Source organism: Macaca thibetana, chromosome 3 (genome assembly GCF_024542745.1).
Source record: "Macaca thibetana thibetana isolate TM-01 chromosome 3, ASM2454274v1, whole genome shotgun sequence".
NCBI lineage: Eukaryota > Metazoa > Chordata > Mammalia > Primates > Cercopithecidae > Macaca > Macaca thibetana.
The window spans coordinates 163,681,277-163,699,536 of NC_065580.1; the positions used below are offsets into that span (position 1 = coordinate 163,681,277).

Genomic DNA, 18,260 nt, shown 5'->3' on the forward strand with positions numbered 1-18,260 from the left:
TCACTCTGGTCACCCAGGCTGCTGCAGTGCAGTGGTGTGATAATGGCTCACTGCAGCCTTGACTTCCCAGGCTCAGGTGACTCTCCCACCTCAGCCTCCCAAGTAGCTGGGACTACACGCACACTTCACTATGCCTGGCTATTTTTCTTTCTTTCTTTTTTTTTTTTGTAGAGGCAGGGTTTCCCCATGTTGCCCAGGCTGGTCTTAAATTCCTAGGCTTAAGGCCAAGCGTGGTGGTTCACTCCTGTAATCCCAGCACTTTGGGAGGCTGAGGCCGGTGGGATCACTTAAGGTCAGGAGTTCAAGACCAGCCTGGCCAACATGGTGAGACCCTGTCTCTACTAAAAATACAAAAAAATGTAGCTGGGCATGGTGGCAGGCACTTGAAGTCCCAGTTACTCAGGAGGCTGAGGCACAAGAATCACTTGAACCCTGGAGGCAGAGTTTGCAGTGATCTGAGATTGAGCCACTGCACTTCAGCCTGGGTGTCAGAGCAAGACTTTGTATCAGAAAAAAAAAAAAAAAGAAAGAAAGAAAAGAAGAAAATTCCTGGGCTCAAGTGATCCACCATCTCAGCCTCCCAAAGTGTTGGGATTAGGAGATGTGAGCCGCCGTGCCTGGCCAGAAACAATTCTTTTAGTGCTTTTCTCTGTGTGAGTTTTGAAGGGCTGTATGTGAATTTTGTGAATCAGGTTTTTAACCTCTAATCTTCTTTACTCTCTCAATTGCTAATACATGGTTTAATTAGTTTTTAATTCCTGATATTCTAAATATGCTCATCTCATATTTAGGGGCTCTGGTGGTCACCATGACCCTCCAAATCTAACCTGGGAACAATTTTTTTTTTTGAGACCAAGTCTCGCTCTGTTGCCCAGGCTGGAGTGCAGTGGCGTGATCTAGGCTCACTGCAATCTCCGCCTAACCTGGGAACAATTTTTGATGCTGACCAACCAGTCTGATCCAACCCACCTGCCATCAGCTCTGTCCCTCCCTGTCCTTCGCTCTGGGCAAGTTGGCTGTCTGCATCAGATTTTCCATCTCTACACCTGCCTTCATTCTTTTGCCTATCATGTTATATTTCTTTAAGTCATAATTCCATACTGACTTTCTTCCAGAAAATTCACCACAAGAATCCTTCCAGAACTTCTTAACAGCACGGGCCCAACATATGCACATCCTTGAGGCACTGAAGGTGTTAGATTTATATTTAATCGCTGCATTGATGATATGCCCATCTTTTTCTGTCTCTCCCATGAATTTCTTAGGGATACAACTCTCTTTATTATATTCCTTAAGCTCCTTGTGCAAGGGCATCCATTTGTGGGCCCTCAGAGAATTCTTGTTGATGGACCAACCAATGTGGAAAAAAACAAGGCAAGATGATGACATTACAAAAAAAGGGAAAACAAAATGGCTTACTGTCATCCACAGGACAGAAGGTGATGTTTACCCAGTCTGAATGCTCATCTGCAAATTCAGCCCTGACTCTCAAGGTGTGGTCACCATACTTGGAAAGACTTGAGAAATCACATTCCGTCAAGGTAGTACTCGTGCATTTATCTTGGAATATCCTATAACTACACAATCAAAAAGATAGGTCAATCAGGAGAGTTCTAGCTTCAGTCTCCCTGAGGCTGACTGGTACTTAATTTGGAGGTTGCGCGGGGGTTGGGGGGAAGGTGCGGGAGTGGAAACTGTGTTAAACATAGAAATAGGTGTCTTCAAAACAGAATTTCTCAGAGACTTGAACATCCTAATGACTACATGCCTCTCCAAGGGGTTAAGTATTCAGCATATTTGACCAAGACAGCTTCCTTCCTCGATTATGTATTTTTGAAAGCAGGGGCATGTGATTTATGAGACATCGAATAAAGATTTACCAAAATAAAGATATTACAATGATTTTCAATAAAGTCATGCATAATGACATTTCAGTAGATGACAGACCACATATACAATGATGGTGCCCTAAGATGATAATACTGTATTTTTACTGTACCTTTTCTATGTTTAAATACATTGAGATGTACACATACCTCGTTTTATTGTGATTTGCTTTATTGTACTTCACAGATGGGGCATTTTACAAATTGAAGGTCTGCGGCAACCCTGCACTGAGCAAGTCCACTGGTGCCATTTTCCCAACAATACATGCTCACTTCATGTCTCTAAGTCAAATTTTGCTAATTCTCACAATATTTCAAACCTTTGCATCATTATTATATCTGTTATGGTGATCTGTGATCAGTGATCTTTGATGTTACTGTTGTAATTGTTTTGGGGACCATGAACCATACCTATATAAGTGAAATTAATCAATAGATGTTGTGTGTGTCCTGACTTCTCCACCCACTGGCCACTCCCCTGCCTCTCTCCTTCTCCTTGGGCCTCCCTATTCCAAAAGCTGCAAATGATTAAGCTTAGTGAGGAAGGCACATTGAAGGCCACAACAGGCCTCTTGGGCCAGTTAGCCAAGTTGTGAATACAAAGGAAAAGTTGTTGAAGGAAGTTTAAAGTGCTACTCCAGTGAACACATTAATGAGAAGAAAGCAAAACAGCCTTATTGATAAAATGGAGAAAGTCTCAGTAGTCTGGATAGAAGATCAAACCAGCCACACCATTCCCTTAAGCCAAAGTCTAATCCAGAGCAAGACCCTGACACTCCAATTCTGTGAAGGCTGAAAAAGGTGAGAAGCTGCAGAAGAAAAGTTGGGGCTGGACACGGTGGCTCACACCTGTAATCCCAGCACTTTGGGAAGCCAAGGCAGGCAGATCATAAGGTCAGGAGTTCGAGACCAGCCTGACCAACATGGTGAAACCCCGTCTCTACTAAAAATACAAAAAAATTAGCCAGGCGTGATGGCACACTCCTGTAATCCCAGCTACCCAGGAGGCTGAGGCAGGAGAATCACTTGAACCTGGGAGGCAGAGGTTGCAGTGAGACGAGATTGTGCCACTGTATTCCAGCTTGGGCAACAGAGCAAGACTCTGTTTCAAAAAAAAAAAAGAAAAGTTGGAAGTTAGCAGAGGTTGGTTCATAAGGTTTAAAGACAGAAGTCATCTCCATAACATAAAAGTGCAAGGTGAAGCGGCAAATGCTGATGTAAAAGCTGCAGCAAGTTATCCAGAAGATCTAGCTAAAATCTAGCTAAAATGATGAAGGTGGCTACTCTAAAAAACAGATTTTTAATGTAGATGGAACAACCTTCTATTAAGATGTCATCCAGGACTTTCATAGCTACAGAGGAGAAGTCAATGGCTAGCTTCAAAGCTTCAAAGAACAGGCTGACTCTTGTTAAGGGCTAATGTAGCTGGTGACTTTAAGTTGAAGCCAACACTGGATTACCGTTTTGAAAATTTGAGAGCTCTTAAGAATTATGCTAAATCTACTCTGCCTGTGCTCTACAAATGGAACAACAAAGCCTGGAGGACAGCACATCTGTTTACAGCATGGTTTACTGAATATTTTAAGCCCAGTATTAAGACCTACTGCTCAGGATAAAAAGTTTTCTCTCAAAATATTACCTCTCATTGACAACGTACCTGGTTCCCCAAGAGCTCTGATGGAAATTTAAAAGGAGATGAATGCTGTTTTCGTGCCTGCTAACACAACATCCATTCTGCAGCCCATGGATCAAGGAGTCATTTCGACTTTCAAGTCTTATTATTTAAGAAATATATTTGGAAGCCAGGCACAGTGGCTCATGCCTGTAATCCCAGCACTTTGGGAGGCCAAGGCAGGCAAATCATTTGAGGTCAGGAGTTCAAGACCAGTCTAGCCAACATGGTGAAACCCTGACTCTACTAAAAAAAAAATAACAAAAATTAGCCAGGTGTGGTGGCACTACTTGGGAGGCTGAGGCAGGAGAATCACTTGAACCTGGGAGGTGGAGGCAGCAGTGATCTGAGATCATGCCGCTGCACTTCAGCCGGGGCAACAGAGTGAGACTCCATCTTAAAAAATAAAGTAAAATAAAATAAAATAAAGAAATATATTTCATAAAGTTATAGCTGCCATAGATAGTGATTTCTCTGATGGATCTGGGCAAGGTAAATTGAAAACCTCCAGAAAGGATTCACCATTCAAAATGCCATTAAGAACATTGGTGATTCATAGGAGGAGGTCAAAATATAATATTAACAGGAGCTTGGAAGAAGCTGATTCCAACCCTCATAGATTACTTTAAGGGGTTCAAGACTTCAGTGGAGGAACTTAACTGCAGATGTGGTGGAAAGAGCAACATAACTAGAATTATTAGAAGCAGAACCTGAAGATGCGACTGAATTGCTCCAATCTCATGATAAAACTTGAACAGATGAAGAGTTGTTTCTAATGAATGAGCAAAGAAAGTGGTTTCTTGAGATGGAATTTATTCCAGTGAAGATGCTATGAACATTGTAGAAATGACAAAAAAGGATTTAGAATATTACATAAACTTAGTTGATAGAGCATAGCAGGGTTTGAAAGGATTCTAATTTTGAAAGAAATTCTTCTGTGGGTAAAATGCTACCAAACAGTATCTCATGCTACAGAGAAATCTGTCGTGAAAGGAAGAGTTAATTGATGCAGCAAACTTCATTGTCATCTTATTTCAAGAAATTGCCACAGTCGCTGCAACTCAGCAACCACTACCCTGATCGGTCAGCAGCTATCCATATCAAGGCAAGATGCTCCACCTGCAAAAGGATTATGACTTGCTGAAGGCTCTGATGATTGCCAGCATTTTTCAGCAAGTATTTAAAAATTAATCTGTGCACATTTTTTTAGACATAATGCTATCGCACACTTAATGGACTACAGTATAAACATAGTTTTTATATGCACTAGGAAACAAAAAAATTCATATGACTTGCTCTATTGTGGTTTTAACTTTATTATGGTAGTCTGGAACCAAAACTGCCTTAACTCTGTGGTATGCCTGTATACAAATACCATTGTGTTACGATTGCCTACAGTACTCCGTACAGTAACATGCTGTACAGGTTTACAGCCTGGGGTAATAGGCTAAACCACATAGCTTAGGTGTATACTAGGCTACACCGTCTAGGTTTGTGCAAGTACACTGTATGATGTTCACACAACAAAACTGTCTAATGATGCACTTCTCAGAATGTACCCCAGTTGTTAAGTGACCCATGACTGTCCGACCTATAAATGACTGTCATTGCAATTACTCTGGAAAAATTAAAAAAACAATTTATCAGTCTCAATCAGAACACCAGCCCCGGCCACAACCACTAAAGGGAGCATGACAGAAAGTGAAGTGGAAGAAGAGATGACATTTGGAAATGCCTGTTGGGTGCTAGGGAAATACAATCTCTTGAATCTAAGCTTGCAACAGCCAAGGAGGTATAATTGGCTGCACAGGATCAAAGGAAGCCCAGGCTCTCATCCTGCAAAAAGTGAGGAGCTGGGTGGGCTCATAGCTCATGCCTGTAATCCCAGCACTCTGGGAGGCCGAGGCAGAGGATTGCCTGAGCCCAGGAGTTTGAGAACCGCCTGGACAATATGGTGAGTCCTTGTCTCTATAAAAAATCAAGAAATTATTTGGGTGTGGTGGCATGCACCTGTAGTCCTAGCTACTTAGTAGGCTAAGGAGGGAAGCTCGCTTGAGCCTGGGAGGTAGAGGCTGCAGTGAGCCGTGATCGCACCACTGCACTCCAGCCTGGGCAACAGAGTGAGACGGTCTCAAAAAATTTAATTTAATTTAATTTAAAAATTTATAAAATAAAATAAAAAAGTGAGGAGCTATCTGATTGGTCCCCCAAGGTATCTTCTGGTGCCAAAACCAATTTGGTTACTCCCAGAAGTGATGATGAAAGTGATGGTGACAAAAATAGCAACAGCCAACATTTGTTAAGTACACAGGGGTCAGGAGTGGAGAGTCTAAGAAATCTGCCCAACTGAACTCAGATCTGTTTGACTTCATAGTCTAAGGTAGCACACCACACCTTACAGCATTCTTAGTGATACCTAGAACAATCCCTTGCAAAAAGTAGGTAGAGATCATTGGGATCATGCTATTTTTCACTTAATATACCACAAATATTTGTCAATCAATCATTTCTTCACGGCTGCTTAACATCCCATCATTTGGAAAATCCAGCGGTCGTTTCATTAATGGGGTTTTCTCACATGTGGCCATATTTTTTTTCCCTCCCTCTCTTTTTTCTTCCCTCCCGCCTTCCTTCTTTCCAACTCAAGTCCGGCTAATTAAAAAAAAAAAAATTGTAGAGACAAGGGACTCTTATGTTGCACAGGCTGGTCTTGAACTCCTGGCCTCAAGTGATCATCCTACCTTGGCCCCCCAAAGCACTGGGATTACTGGTATGAGCCACCACGCCTGACCCATTTCCTTCTTTTAAACTAATGCATCAACTGTCCAGCATGTGCAGCATTTCAAAAGTTGTTTTGCAATAACTTCTTTTTCACTAGGTTTTTTTTTTTTTTTAATTTTTTGAGATGGAGTCTCACTCTGTTGCCCAGGCTGGAGTGCAATGGCACAATCTCGGCTTGCTGCAAACTGTGTCTCCTGGGTTCAAGTGATTCTCCTGCCTCAGCCTCCCAAGTAGCTGGGATTGCAGGTATGCACCACCATGCCCAGCTAATTTTGTATTTTTAGTAGAGATGGGGTTTTGCCATGTTGGTAATGCTGGTCTCGAACTCCTGACCTCAGGTGATCCACCCACCTCAGTCTCCCAAAGTGCTGGGCCTTCACTAGGCGGAGGCTGCAGTGAGCAGAGGTTGCGCCACTGCACTCCAGCCTTGGTGACACAGTGAGACCCAGTCTCAAAGGAAAAAAAAAAAGGCCGGGTGCGGTGGCTCACACCTGTAATCCCAGCACTTTGGGAGGCCAAGGCAGGTGGATCATGAGGTCAGGAGATCGAGACCATCCTGGCTAACACGGTGAAACCCCATCTCTACCAAAAATACAAAAAATTAGCCAGGCATGGTGGCGGGCGCCTGTAGTCCCAGCTACTCGGCAGGCTGAGGCAGGAGAATGGTGTGAACCTGGGAGGTGGAGCTTGTAGCGAGCCCAGATTGCGCCAGTACACTCCAGCCTGGGCGACAGAGCGAGACTCTGTCTCGAAAAAAAAAAAAAGGAAAAGAAAAAAACCCAAACAAACCCAAAAGCACAGCATAGAACAATAAATAAATAAATAAATAAACTACAGGGGAGACAGAGAGACAGACAAGAAAGTTAATTTTCCACAGTAAAATCTCTTGGCTATCCAGACTGAGTAGAGAAAGCACAGAAAGCTAGTGAGAAAGCCAATCAGTGTTCGAAAATGCACATCAGGAAAAAATCAATTTAGAATATGCCCTCCTTCAATCCTTGGGACAGTTGACAGTACTGGACTATGGGCTGTAAATCAGATACAAGTATTGCATGAATGTAAAAGTTCCTGAGCTTCTCACTGTACTATGTGATGTAAGAGATGATCCTTGTTCTTGTGAAATACACACTGAAATATTACAGCACAAAGGGCATGAGAGAGAAAGAGGAAGGGAGAGAATGTGACCAACATTAAAAATTGGTGAATCTGGGCCCGGCATAGTGGCTCATGCCTGTAATCCCAGCACTTTGGGAGGCCGAGGCGGGCGGATCACAAGGTCAGGAGATCAAGGCTGGCTAACTCGGTGAAACCCCGTCTCTACTAAAAATACAAAAAATTAGCCGGGTGTGGTGGCGGACAACTATAGTCCCAGCTACTCGGGAGGCTGAGGCAGGAGAATGGCATGAACCCGGGAGGCGGAGCTTGCAGAGAGCCAAGATCACGCCACTGCACTCCAGCCTGGGTGACAGAGACTCCATCTCAAAAAAAAAAAAAAAAAAAAAAAAAGGTGAATCTGGTTGTAGGCTATCTGGAAATTCTTTGTATTCTACTTAAAATTTTGAAATGTTCTGTAAGTCTGGAATTATTTGGAACTACAAGTTAAAAAACAAAAGCCAGCAACGCATAGACAAGGACTATCTTATTCATCTTTCTTCTACTTCTTCTCTGATGTAGCAGGCCTTGGGGATTTTTGTGAAATGACAGCTGGATCTGGGACCAAATATCCTCCTGCCTCATTGAAGGACTTGTCTATCTTCGTATGTTTCTGAGTCACATAGAAAGCAGGTGTGTTGGCTTGTCAGCCTTGGGCCTCCTGCTGCTGTTTGCGCCTGGCCTAAAGGTGTGTCACCTGCAGTCCAGCATGTGGCGTGTGTTGGCAGGCTGCCAAGGGAGTGCTGGCACTGACTTCCTTTGCCAGGCATAGGGAAACACTGATAGGCAGGAGAGGTAGAGGGTGTTCAGATCGCTGCTGAGATGACCGTCTAGGGTGACACTCACTCTTACTTCACAGCGCCTGCTGTTGTCAGAGAATGGGGCTTTTAACAGTCAGTAGCTGTCTTACTTTTAATTTCAGGACGAAACCACGGAGAAACTGAGTGCTCATTATGCAAATTATGTGCATCGCACAGCACTGAGGCATGATGCTATAATCCGTCGGGGAACAGGTGATATATGGTAGCAAGGGGCTTCCTGACTGCTTTGCATATCTCAGTTTCTTGGGTAGCATCCACTCAACATTGTTGACTTCTAGCAATACTACTCATACCTGGAGATGACAGCAGTGGTATTTTTCTTTTAAAATATATCAACTGTGACAAACAGGCTAGGATCTGCACAGCATGAGGTTACCACTATGGCTGACTATATCTACATACACATAACATGTCTATATCTGCCAGCAGCCCTGTGATCAACATTCAAATCACCAACCATCACAACCACAAAACCTAAAAGAGGAAAGGTGGCCACCAGAATTTCCCAGACAGGAAAAAGCTGGCAGGGAGGCTCCCTGAGGGCTGTCACAGTCACATGGTGACCGTAGTCAGACTCCCTTCCTCCTGTGGCCCAGCCCAGTAACCAGCCCAGGGCCGACTCCTCTGGTGCGTTCCTGCCAATAGTGAGGCCAGACCCACCTTAGGTACTGAGCTGTGAAAGTCAGGTTCCCTTTGGCAAAAGCAGGTGACTCCCACTGTAGAATGTTCTTGAAATTAACAGAATTCATTCTGACATTTTCAGGAGGTGGTACCATTCCTAATGCTATGAAAATATGAGAAAAACATTTACAACCTTTTTCCTCAAAACAGATGCCCATGAAAAGCCCACATCCCGCACTTGGTTCTCTTCTATGGTGAGGGAGGGAGAGAGAGACAGGTTGGCTGTGCTGAGGAGTCTAGATTTTCTTTGAACAGCCATGAGGAGAAATTTCTGGAGAGGCAGGAGTAAAGTGGGGACAGACAACGGAGCCCTGGATTTGCATGGTGGCAGAAAGGTATGAGGGGGTAGACTGGGGTACATGGATTTCGGATATATTTCCAGAGGTAAAAACAAACTGGAGACTTCCTGATACATTTGATGCCTAAAAGCTGAGGTCAATGTCCATTTTGGGCTTAAGCAGGGGTGCCCGGATTGGAGCTCAGCTGGGGAACTGACGAGTCCCATTTGAGCTGCATTAGGTTGGAGATGCTAGAGAGACGCTGAAGTAGGAATGTCAGGGAGACAGTCAGATGAATGAGCCCAGAGGTCACACCAAGAACAGATTTGGGCTAGAGACAGAAATTATTTTCAAACCTTTTCATAGAGAATTTGAAACCTGGCCAGGCACAGTGGCTCGTGCCTGACATCAGCTCTTTGGGAGGCCGAGGCGGGTGAATCACCTGAGGTCAGGAGTTTAAGACCAGCTTGGCCAACATGGTGAAACCCCACCTCTACTAAAAATACAAAAATTAGCCAGGCATAGTGGCGCACACCTGTAATTCCAGCTACTCGGGAGGCTGAGGGAGGAGAATCGCTTGAACCCGGGAGGCGGAGGTGGTGGTGAGCCGAGATCAAGCCATTGCACTCCAGCCTGGGTGACAGAGCAAAACTCTGTCTCGAAAAAAAAAAAAAAAAAAAAAAAAAAAAAAGAAAGAAAAGAAAAGAAAAGAAAAGAAAATTTGAAATCTACACGCAAGTAGAAAAGTAGAAGACTATAATAAACCACCACCCATCACCCAACGGATACCAAGAGAGATATAAATGTGCGAGTCATGGGCCTATAGCCCGGGTTTAATGCCAAGGTTTGGCTGAAATCCCCCAAAGGAACAGTGCCGGGGGGAAGGAGAGAAGAGGCCTTGGGCTTCACAATTAGCTGCATAGAGACCCGACAGAGCAGGAGGGTCCCAAGCAGAGACAGCCTGACGGGTAGGCGGGAAACCGGAGGAGTATCCCGGAAGGCCAGGGAAGAGTTCATGAGAAAGGAGGGAGGTGACCATCGTGTTATTGGAACCTAGGCAGTCAATTTAGAGGACAGAAAAGGTTTCAATGGATTTAGGTTTAGAAGCCATGGGGGGCTCTGGGGGGCAGAATCCAGATTTCAGGGTGCTCAGGCCTGAACCGGAAGGAGGGGAGGTGCAGCGGGTGATGGGAGGCACATCTGTAGGGAGGGCTGGCACTGAGGTGGGCAGACTTGGGGTCGGGGAGGGCTGTCAGAGCATCGGGGGCTGGTGGGGGCCTCCACTTGAACTGATGGTCTCCAGAAGGGCCAGATGACAGCCACGGTGGGATCCTGGGTCTTTCGGGGAAGCTACTTTACTTAGACGCCCGCCAGCAGAGAGCTGCAGGAGGACTGGGAGTTAAAAGACGCCGGGAGTCTCCCCCTGAGTTTAGGGCCCAGACGGTCTGTAATCCGGGTGCGGACGGGGCTTCCTCCTGTTACAGATCTCCGGCAGTCCCGAGGTCCCGATGGCCCGACCGGGCACTTAAGTCACTTTCATGGTGCCCAGGGATGGGATTACGGGTGGCATCTCGCGGGGCCTCCCGGTTCCCAAGCGCGCCCCCCTCCCCGCGGACCCCTCACCTGACACCAGCAGGCAGCCGCCCAGCCAGCTCCCGAGGCTCCGCGCCATGGACGGGCGCCGGGGGTGCCGCGGCTTCCTCCAGGCACACGACCCCCGGCAGCGCCTGAGAGCGCTCGTACGCGGTCGCTTCCGGGAATCAGCGGAGCGGAGCGGGGCGGGGCGGGGCGGGGCGGGGAGGGGCCGGGCGATCGGGCTCCTACCCCGCTGCAGGCCCCGCCCACCAGCCCGGGTCCGCCCGCGAAGCGCGGGGCACCGGCTTGGCAGGTGCACACGAGCAAGAGGAAGGGAGCCTCGCAAACTTTGAAAGTCGCCGTCAAGTGAAATAAATACCCTACAACACTAACCCAGGACTGAGATCTGGATGCTGGAATGACGGTGGTGGTGGTGGCTTTCAGTATTCCCCAGGTTTTGTCCGGAGCACCGGCACGCCCTCTCTTAAAGTCCTCTCTCCGCATAGGTGAGTTAAAAGCATTCCATCAGCAAATCCAGTTTGAGGGTCTTCTTTACCCTTCTCCTCTCCAGGGATAAACAACACAAAGCCCAGTCATTTTTACGCAAATAACTAGTTTCTTTCAGGGACTACTGAGAAAACGTTAATTTCCTCTTTTTAACTTGATGAGTGGTGAGATGGGAAAATCCAGAGCTGTCCAATGTCTTGGGTAATCTACAGCATCGCCTGATGTCTGACGCTAGGACACCACGTAAAGTCAAGCCAAGGGAAGTGAATGCGCCCTAGGCCCCTGCAGGCCACCAGGAAGAGCTAGAGGGAGTTGGTGCAATTCTAGAGATGCCAGCAGGTGCACCAATCTGTGGCACACATACACTCTCCAATGGAAAACAACTCAAGACCACACCAAGTTTGTATTAAAAAGTATTGTTGTATTACTTTTTACCAACCTCCAACCATTATACAAAATTAAAAATACACACACACACACACACACACACACACTCACAAACAGCCATAGAACTTATCCCAAAAGATCAACCCGGAAATCTTTCAGAATATGACAGATGCATTGAGAAGGCAGAGAAATTGATTACACATACAAAAGGTCGCTTTCCTATGGAATTTCATTAGATTAAATAAGGTGTTCCCTCCTCACAGTCCTATCCTTTTGCGCAATCATATAAATAATCTAGTTAAAGTCCTTGAACTATGACTTGTATAATTTTTAGTTTTCCCCTTTTGAAGGGGCCTAAGAGAAAGGTTTGAGAAACCGGCTCTTGGGGGGTGGGGAAAGGTAAGGGGTAAGAGGGTCCTGTGCCTTTCATTCAACCTGGGAGTTTCTCAGGGTTGCAGCCTTTCCACCTGAGTGTTTATTCTTATACATTTTCTCATCTTTCTCCTGGGTTCATAGGATCCTGGAGATTACCTAGTCCAATCCTTTTGTTTCAGAAACAAAAAACCTGAGGCTCAGAGAGGCTAAGTCAAATGCCTAGGGTCACACAGGGCAACTGTGGGAGGTGGATCCTTGAGTCCCAGTCCTTTAAACTGGTTGCCACATGACATTCTAGAACCTTTCCCCCCAACCCCCTTTTTAATGACAGGGTCTGGCTCTGCCACCTAGGCTGGAGTGCAGTGGCGTGATCTTGGCTCACTGCAACCTCTACCTCCTGGGCTCAAGCCATTCTCCCTCCTCAGCCTCCCAAGTAGCTGGGACAACAGGCACATGCTACTACGCCCAGTTAATTTTTGTAATTTTGTTCTGTAGAGACAGATTTGCCATGTTGCTCAGGCTGGTCTCGAATTCCTGGTCTCAAGCAATACGCCTGCTTAGGCCTCCCAAAGTGCTGGGATTACAGGTAGATTGCTCCCAGTCAGGCTTCCCTTCCCCCACCCGCACCCCCCTAACCTGGCCTAGATTCACAGGAACTGTAATCACAGCTGATACACTCGATTCGGAATCAGCACAGAGAGCACTCTGAAAATTGTCAAATAGGGTCTCTGAAACTTGTATGTATTAAATAAGGTGTTCCCTCCTCACAGTCCTATTCTTTTGCACAATCATATAAATAATCTGGTTAAAGTCCTTGAACTATAACTTGTATAATTGTTAGTTTTCCCCTTTTGAAGGGGCCTAAGAGAAAGGTTTGAAGGTTCAAGATCTTCTCCTGAAGACCCTGAAGCACCTTTGCTCTTTTTTTTAACCTTAAAATATGGCACTCAGGTTTTTATCCCTCTCCCCGACGCCATGTTTCCTTTCTGTATTAGTCATGTGCCTGATCCTAGAGTCTGTTTTCCCCACTTTAACTGGCGAGGGCTGGACAAGGTGGAATTCCAAGTGCAGGAGACAGGATGTGACATAGGTGAGATGCCCACGGCTCACTGACTGAAACTTCGATGGCTCTTCCCTGTTTCCTTGTGCAGGGCCCCCCTTTTCTCCAGGGGCTCCCCTGGCTCTCCTCCTCCTTTCCTGCCTGCTTTGCAGCTCTTGTTACTATTTTCCTTTTCTTTCACTGCTCCCACCCTGGCCCAATTTATTTCCCAGAAATATCACAGGGCCAGCTGGGCGCAGCGGCTCACCCCTGTAATCCCAGCACTTTTCGAGGCTGAGGAGGGTGGATCACTTGAGGTCAGGAGTTAGAGATCAGCCTGGCCAACACGGTGAAATCCCGTCTCTACTAAAAATACAATAATTTGCCAGGCGTGGTGGTGGGCGCCTGTAGTTGAGCTACTCGCGAGGGAGGCTGAGGCAGGAGAATCACTTGAACCCGGGAGGCAGATGTTGCAGTGAGCCGAGATCACGCCATTGCGCTCCAGCTTGGGTGACAGAATGAGACTCTGTCTCAAAAAAAAAAAAAAGAGAAAAGAAAAGAAATATCATAGGGTCCTGGACCACCTCTGAAACCACAGAGAACCCTGCTCCCTGGTAAACATGATGCAGAAACATCTTAAGTGCATTAGTGTAAAGGGGAGGTGCACACGTGCTTCCTTCAAAGTCCATCACTTTGAATATGTAAACAATGCACTCAATGATACTATGGTCCCCATACTGGGAATCTGCATAGGTGATGCCACCTGGAAGAATGGAGTACCCTACAGTTCCCTACCTCTTCCCTTGGAGAACACTTGCAGATGATAAGGCAGCAAGTTAGGGTGCAGGGAGACAGAACCCTATAGGTGCTTGTCTGTCCAAGTTCATTCAATAGTTTTGGAGTCATCTCATTATATAACCATCCCCAAGGTCAACATCTGACTCAGAAGTCTCACTTTGATCAGATGGAGCATCTTCAGATTGCAGGCCCTCTGAAGAGGGGCTGGGAAAGGTTGGCTGTGTCCCTTCCCCACTGGCCAGCAAATGGCTTGACTGCACATTGTCAGGATCTTCTGGGTCAACCATCTCTTCCGGATGAGATGATACCATCAGAGGAGCTTCTTCTAAGTCGTCACTGTCCTCGTCATCAAGAACCCTCAAAAATACAGAGTTTAAATCCACATTGAAGGTAATTCTGCCCCCAGACCCCTCAGTGGAGCTGTAGTCCTCTTCGGGAAAGGGGTCCTGGAGCGGACTCTCTCTCCTCTCACAGGGCGCACTCAAGAGCTCCAACCGCTGAGGGCTGCACTTTGGCGTCGTGGGGAGCACCACATCAACCTCAGGCAGGTCAGGCTCCTCCTCGGAGTCTGGGTCTGTAAACTGGGATTCTGTAGAGGTGGCGGAGGTCTGACCCAGAGGCCTCACAGTCAGTCCATGCATGGTATAGCCACCACCACTTGTCCTGAGTGCTGCCTCAGTATCACTGTCACTTTCATCATCATAATTATAATCCCACACTTTCTTCTTTCTGTTGATGTAAATGACCTCCACTATATCCATGGCTTCCAACGGTGGCAGGTTAGGAAATGGGCAGGCTAAAAAGTTATGAAAATTCTTAAAAAAAGAAAAAAAAAGAGAGAGTCCGTATCAGCTATGACTGTTTGCTCTTTATTTTTTACATAATAAAACTTAATCACTGGGGCTCAGGGATGCACGCTTGTAATTCCAGCTACTGGGGAAGCTTAGGCAGAACGACTGTTTGAGCTCAGGAGTTTCAGACTGTAGTGCATTATGATCGCGCCTGTGAATAGCCACTGCACTCCAGCCCTTAGCAAGACTTTGCCTCTAAAAAAATAAAAAATAAACTTAATGAGATTGACTGAACGATGATGCAGATGACGATGATGATAACAGCAATAATAACAGCTAACAGTTACACCATTTGCTGGGCACGACTCTTGGTGCTTTATATATAATTTACTTTCCCTCACAATTGCTCTATGAAGTAGACTTACTATTCTTTTTTTTTTTTTTTTTTTTTTTTTTGAGATGGAGTCTCGCTGTGTTTCCCAGGCTGGAGTGCAGTGGCACGATCTCAGCTCACTGCAATCACCACCTCCCAGGTTCAAGCAATTCTCTGCCTCAGCCTCCTGAGTAGATGGGATTAGAGGTGCCCACCACTACACCCGGCTAATTTTTGTATTTTTAGTAGAGACGGGGTTTCACCATGTTGGCAAGGCTGGTCTTGAACTCTCGACCTCGTGATCTACCTGCCTCGGCCTCCCAAAGTGCTTGGGTTTATAGGCGTGAGCCACTGCGCCTGGCCAGGCTTACTATTCTTATGCCCACTTTATAGATGAGAAAATGAGGCGCAGAGGTTAGGAAACTTGCTCAGGGTTCATGACTAGTGAGTGGGAGCAACTGCCTTTCAAACCAGGCAGGCTGCTGGCCTCAGAGACTTTGCTCTGACTGACTCCTCTTAACTTCCTCTCCTTTGGCTGCTTCTTTATATTTTTAAGTTATTTATATATTTTTAGAACTAGGGTCTCACTCTGTCACTGAGGCTGGAGTGCAGTGGTGTGATCACAGTTCACTGCAGCCTCCACCTCCTGGGCTCAAGCAATCCTCTCACCACATCCTCCTGAGTAGCTGAGACCACAGGCATGTGCCACCACGCCTGGCTAATTTATTTTTATTTTCTCTAAGAAGAGGTTTCCCTATATTGCCCAGGCTGGTCTCGAACTCCTGGGCTCAAGTGATCCGCCTGCCTCGGCCTCCCAACCGTGCCCAGCCCTTTTTAAATCTTTTCATAGGATAAATCCACTTTGTGTATATGTTCCACTGACGTAATCCAAAATAAAAAGACGATCCATATAAAAATGTTTATTGTACTATTCATCATGACCAAAGAAAGAAAGAAAAGGGAAAGAAAAAGAAATCCAAATGCCCTATAGCTGAGAAACGGTTAAATGAAAAATGGTATGTTAATAATAATGAAATTCTACCTGGTCATTATAAATTATAGGTGATGAAGTATAAAACAAACAAAAACACACAAACAAAAAAACATTGCTGGGCACGGTGGCTCACACCTGTAATCCCAAAACTTTGGGAGGCCAAGGCGGGTGGATCACTTGAAGTCAGGAGTTCAAGATCAGCCTGGCCAACATAGCAAAACCCTGTCTCTACTAAAAATGCAAAAATTAGCCAGGTATGGTAGCGCATGCCTGTAGTCCCAGCTACTTGAAAGGCTGAGGCATGAGAATTGCTTGAGCCCGGGAGGCAGTTACAGTGAGCTGAGACCACGCCATGGTACTCCAGCCTGGGTGACAGAGTGAGACTCTGTCTCCAAAAAAAGAAAGAAAGAAAGAAAGAAAACATAAAATGCACAGATACACTTACAACTGCAAAATATATATTTATAGGGATGGAAAAGAACTCAGAGTGAGAAAGCATTTTGGTTTTTATAGAAAATGAGATTTTCTTCTGTGAAAATATTTATATAAATACAAATTCTTAAGTTAAAATAAAAAACAAAGGTAGAAAAACAAAAACAAAAACAAAAACAAACTACCTACCAAGACTTTGGGGAGGCTGTTTCTTAAGCATATATAACCAATCCATTTCAGTGTCACTATGGTGCTTATCAAGACCAACGCTATCAAAAACACAGTAATTATTCCTCCTACTTTGGCAGATTCTGCTGATTCTGTTGATGAAAAATTAAATGACTTTAATTCAAAAAAATGCAATAAACAATTGCAGATGGAAATAAATGTACATTGGTCTGGTGTTACAAGGTGATCAAGAAACCAAAGGTTTGAAAAAACAGTTTTATATGGAGAAATACCGAAGACTGGAGAATAATCTAAGTGTGCATTTTTTAAACAATAACACAGACTTAGCTTTTAAAAGTAAAATTTCCTTCAGTTTCTGTTCTGTAACTGCACTGTCCAGTGGAGTAGCCACTGGCTGCAGTTGGCTGAATTTAAATGATCAAAATTAAATCGAATTAAGAGCTCGGTCTCTCAGTCACGTGAGACACATCTCAAACGTTCGGTAGCCACACTGGTTAGCATGCGCTGCGGGCAGGAAGAAGTGGGGAAGGAAAGTTTGCTTGAAAACAACCAACTGGGTCATTCTGAAGCTGGACTTTAGCCATGCCAGGGCCCCAAATCAGGGCTCTGCAGAACCCGCCTTGCTCTATTAACAGTTCCCCTTTGTTTCTCATCAAGATTCCTTTTGGAAAATTTCAACTTTCTGACTGACTATAGTTATTTTGCTGAAGTACGACCAGACTGAGAAATCAGTAGTTAAATCACTGAGGCTCTCTTGCACTTCCAGAAAGGTCTTCATTAGTATTAATCCTGGAACTATAGCCTCAGGCAAAAATAGATAGAGGGGAGAAAAAAGAAAATCAAAATGCATTATGTACTCTAAGTCTTCCAGAAGGTTAAGGAGTGAATAAAAAGACGTTCAGTAAACCCTTGCACTGCTAGGTAGCACAGGGTTCAAGAATCCACTCTCACCCCAATCAAGAGAGTGTGAAGGATTGTCATATCAATGACAGTTCCAGAATCGGATCTAGCCACAGAGGCACACCTTTACGATACGAAATTCTGACATGTATAGAGTTTACATTCTTGAAAGGGGTAATGTAAACCAAAATGATTTCATTGGTGAAGGAATGGTGTAATACAGAGATTGTGACTCACGTACCCATCCAACTTGCATGTAACAGCTACAAAGAACTCTATGTCATCTATCTAATAGGACATCCTCCAAACCAAATTGTGTAAATTGTAGTTAATATGCTAGAATAATATTCCTCAATTTGGGGTATTCTCATGAGTCTGAGAATTCTTCAGGAGAACTTAGAATTTTTGTTTGTTTTCAGCTTGCTGATAATCTAAAACATACAAATCTCACTTGTGGTCATGACAATTATACATGCATGCTATTTTAAAATATTCATATTTGAAAAGAGATGAATCCGGTCAATGTTCCTACTCAGAAAGGAGAAGCTGTGATTGGGTGTTACGGCTGTTAACTATCTTCTTCATGAAAGATGGGCCAGATCAACCCATCTTGGGAAGGAGAGACCAGG

At 45.1% G+C, this 18,260-nt stretch overlaps 2 protein-coding genes across 8 annotated transcripts in view; both read right to left on the minus strand.

Moving 5' to 3' along the window:
• IL10RB (interleukin 10 receptor subunit beta) overlaps positions 1-11,062 on the minus strand; it is a 49,300-nt gene extending 38,238 nt beyond the window's left edge. For 3 of the 4 annotated variants that reach the window (XM_050785996.1, XM_050785995.1, XM_050785993.1), the window contains exons 1-3: positions 10,895-11,062; positions 8,973-9,096; positions 1,420-1,577 (exon numbers count right to left, since the gene is read on the minus strand). In XM_050785996.1, the coding sequence (XP_050641953.1) occupies positions 1,420-1,577; positions 8,973-9,096; positions 10,895-10,943 (331 nt within the window). In that variant the 5' untranslated portion in view covers positions 10,944-11,062. Of the gene's footprint in view, positions 1-1,419; positions 1,578-8,972; positions 10,805-10,894 lie in introns of those variants that run through there. The other variant, XM_050785994.1, reaches the window with a different exon arrangement.
• A 1,985-nt stretch (positions 11,063-13,047) lies between these two features.
• IFNAR2 (interferon alpha and beta receptor subunit 2) overlaps positions 13,048-18,260 on the minus strand; it is a 34,880-nt gene continuing 29,667 nt past the window's right edge. Inside the window, exons 8-9 of one of the 4 annotated variants that reach the window (XM_050785985.1) lie at positions 16,732-16,862; positions 13,048-14,767 (exon numbers count right to left, since the gene is read on the minus strand). In XM_050785985.1, the coding sequence (XP_050641942.1) occupies positions 14,057-14,767; positions 16,732-16,862 (842 nt within the window). In that variant the 3' untranslated portion in view covers positions 13,048-14,056. Of the gene's footprint in view, positions 14,768-14,800; positions 14,999-16,731; positions 16,863-18,260 lie in introns of those variants that run through there. The other 3 variants (XM_050785986.1, XM_050785989.1, XM_050785987.1) reach the window with 3 other exon arrangements.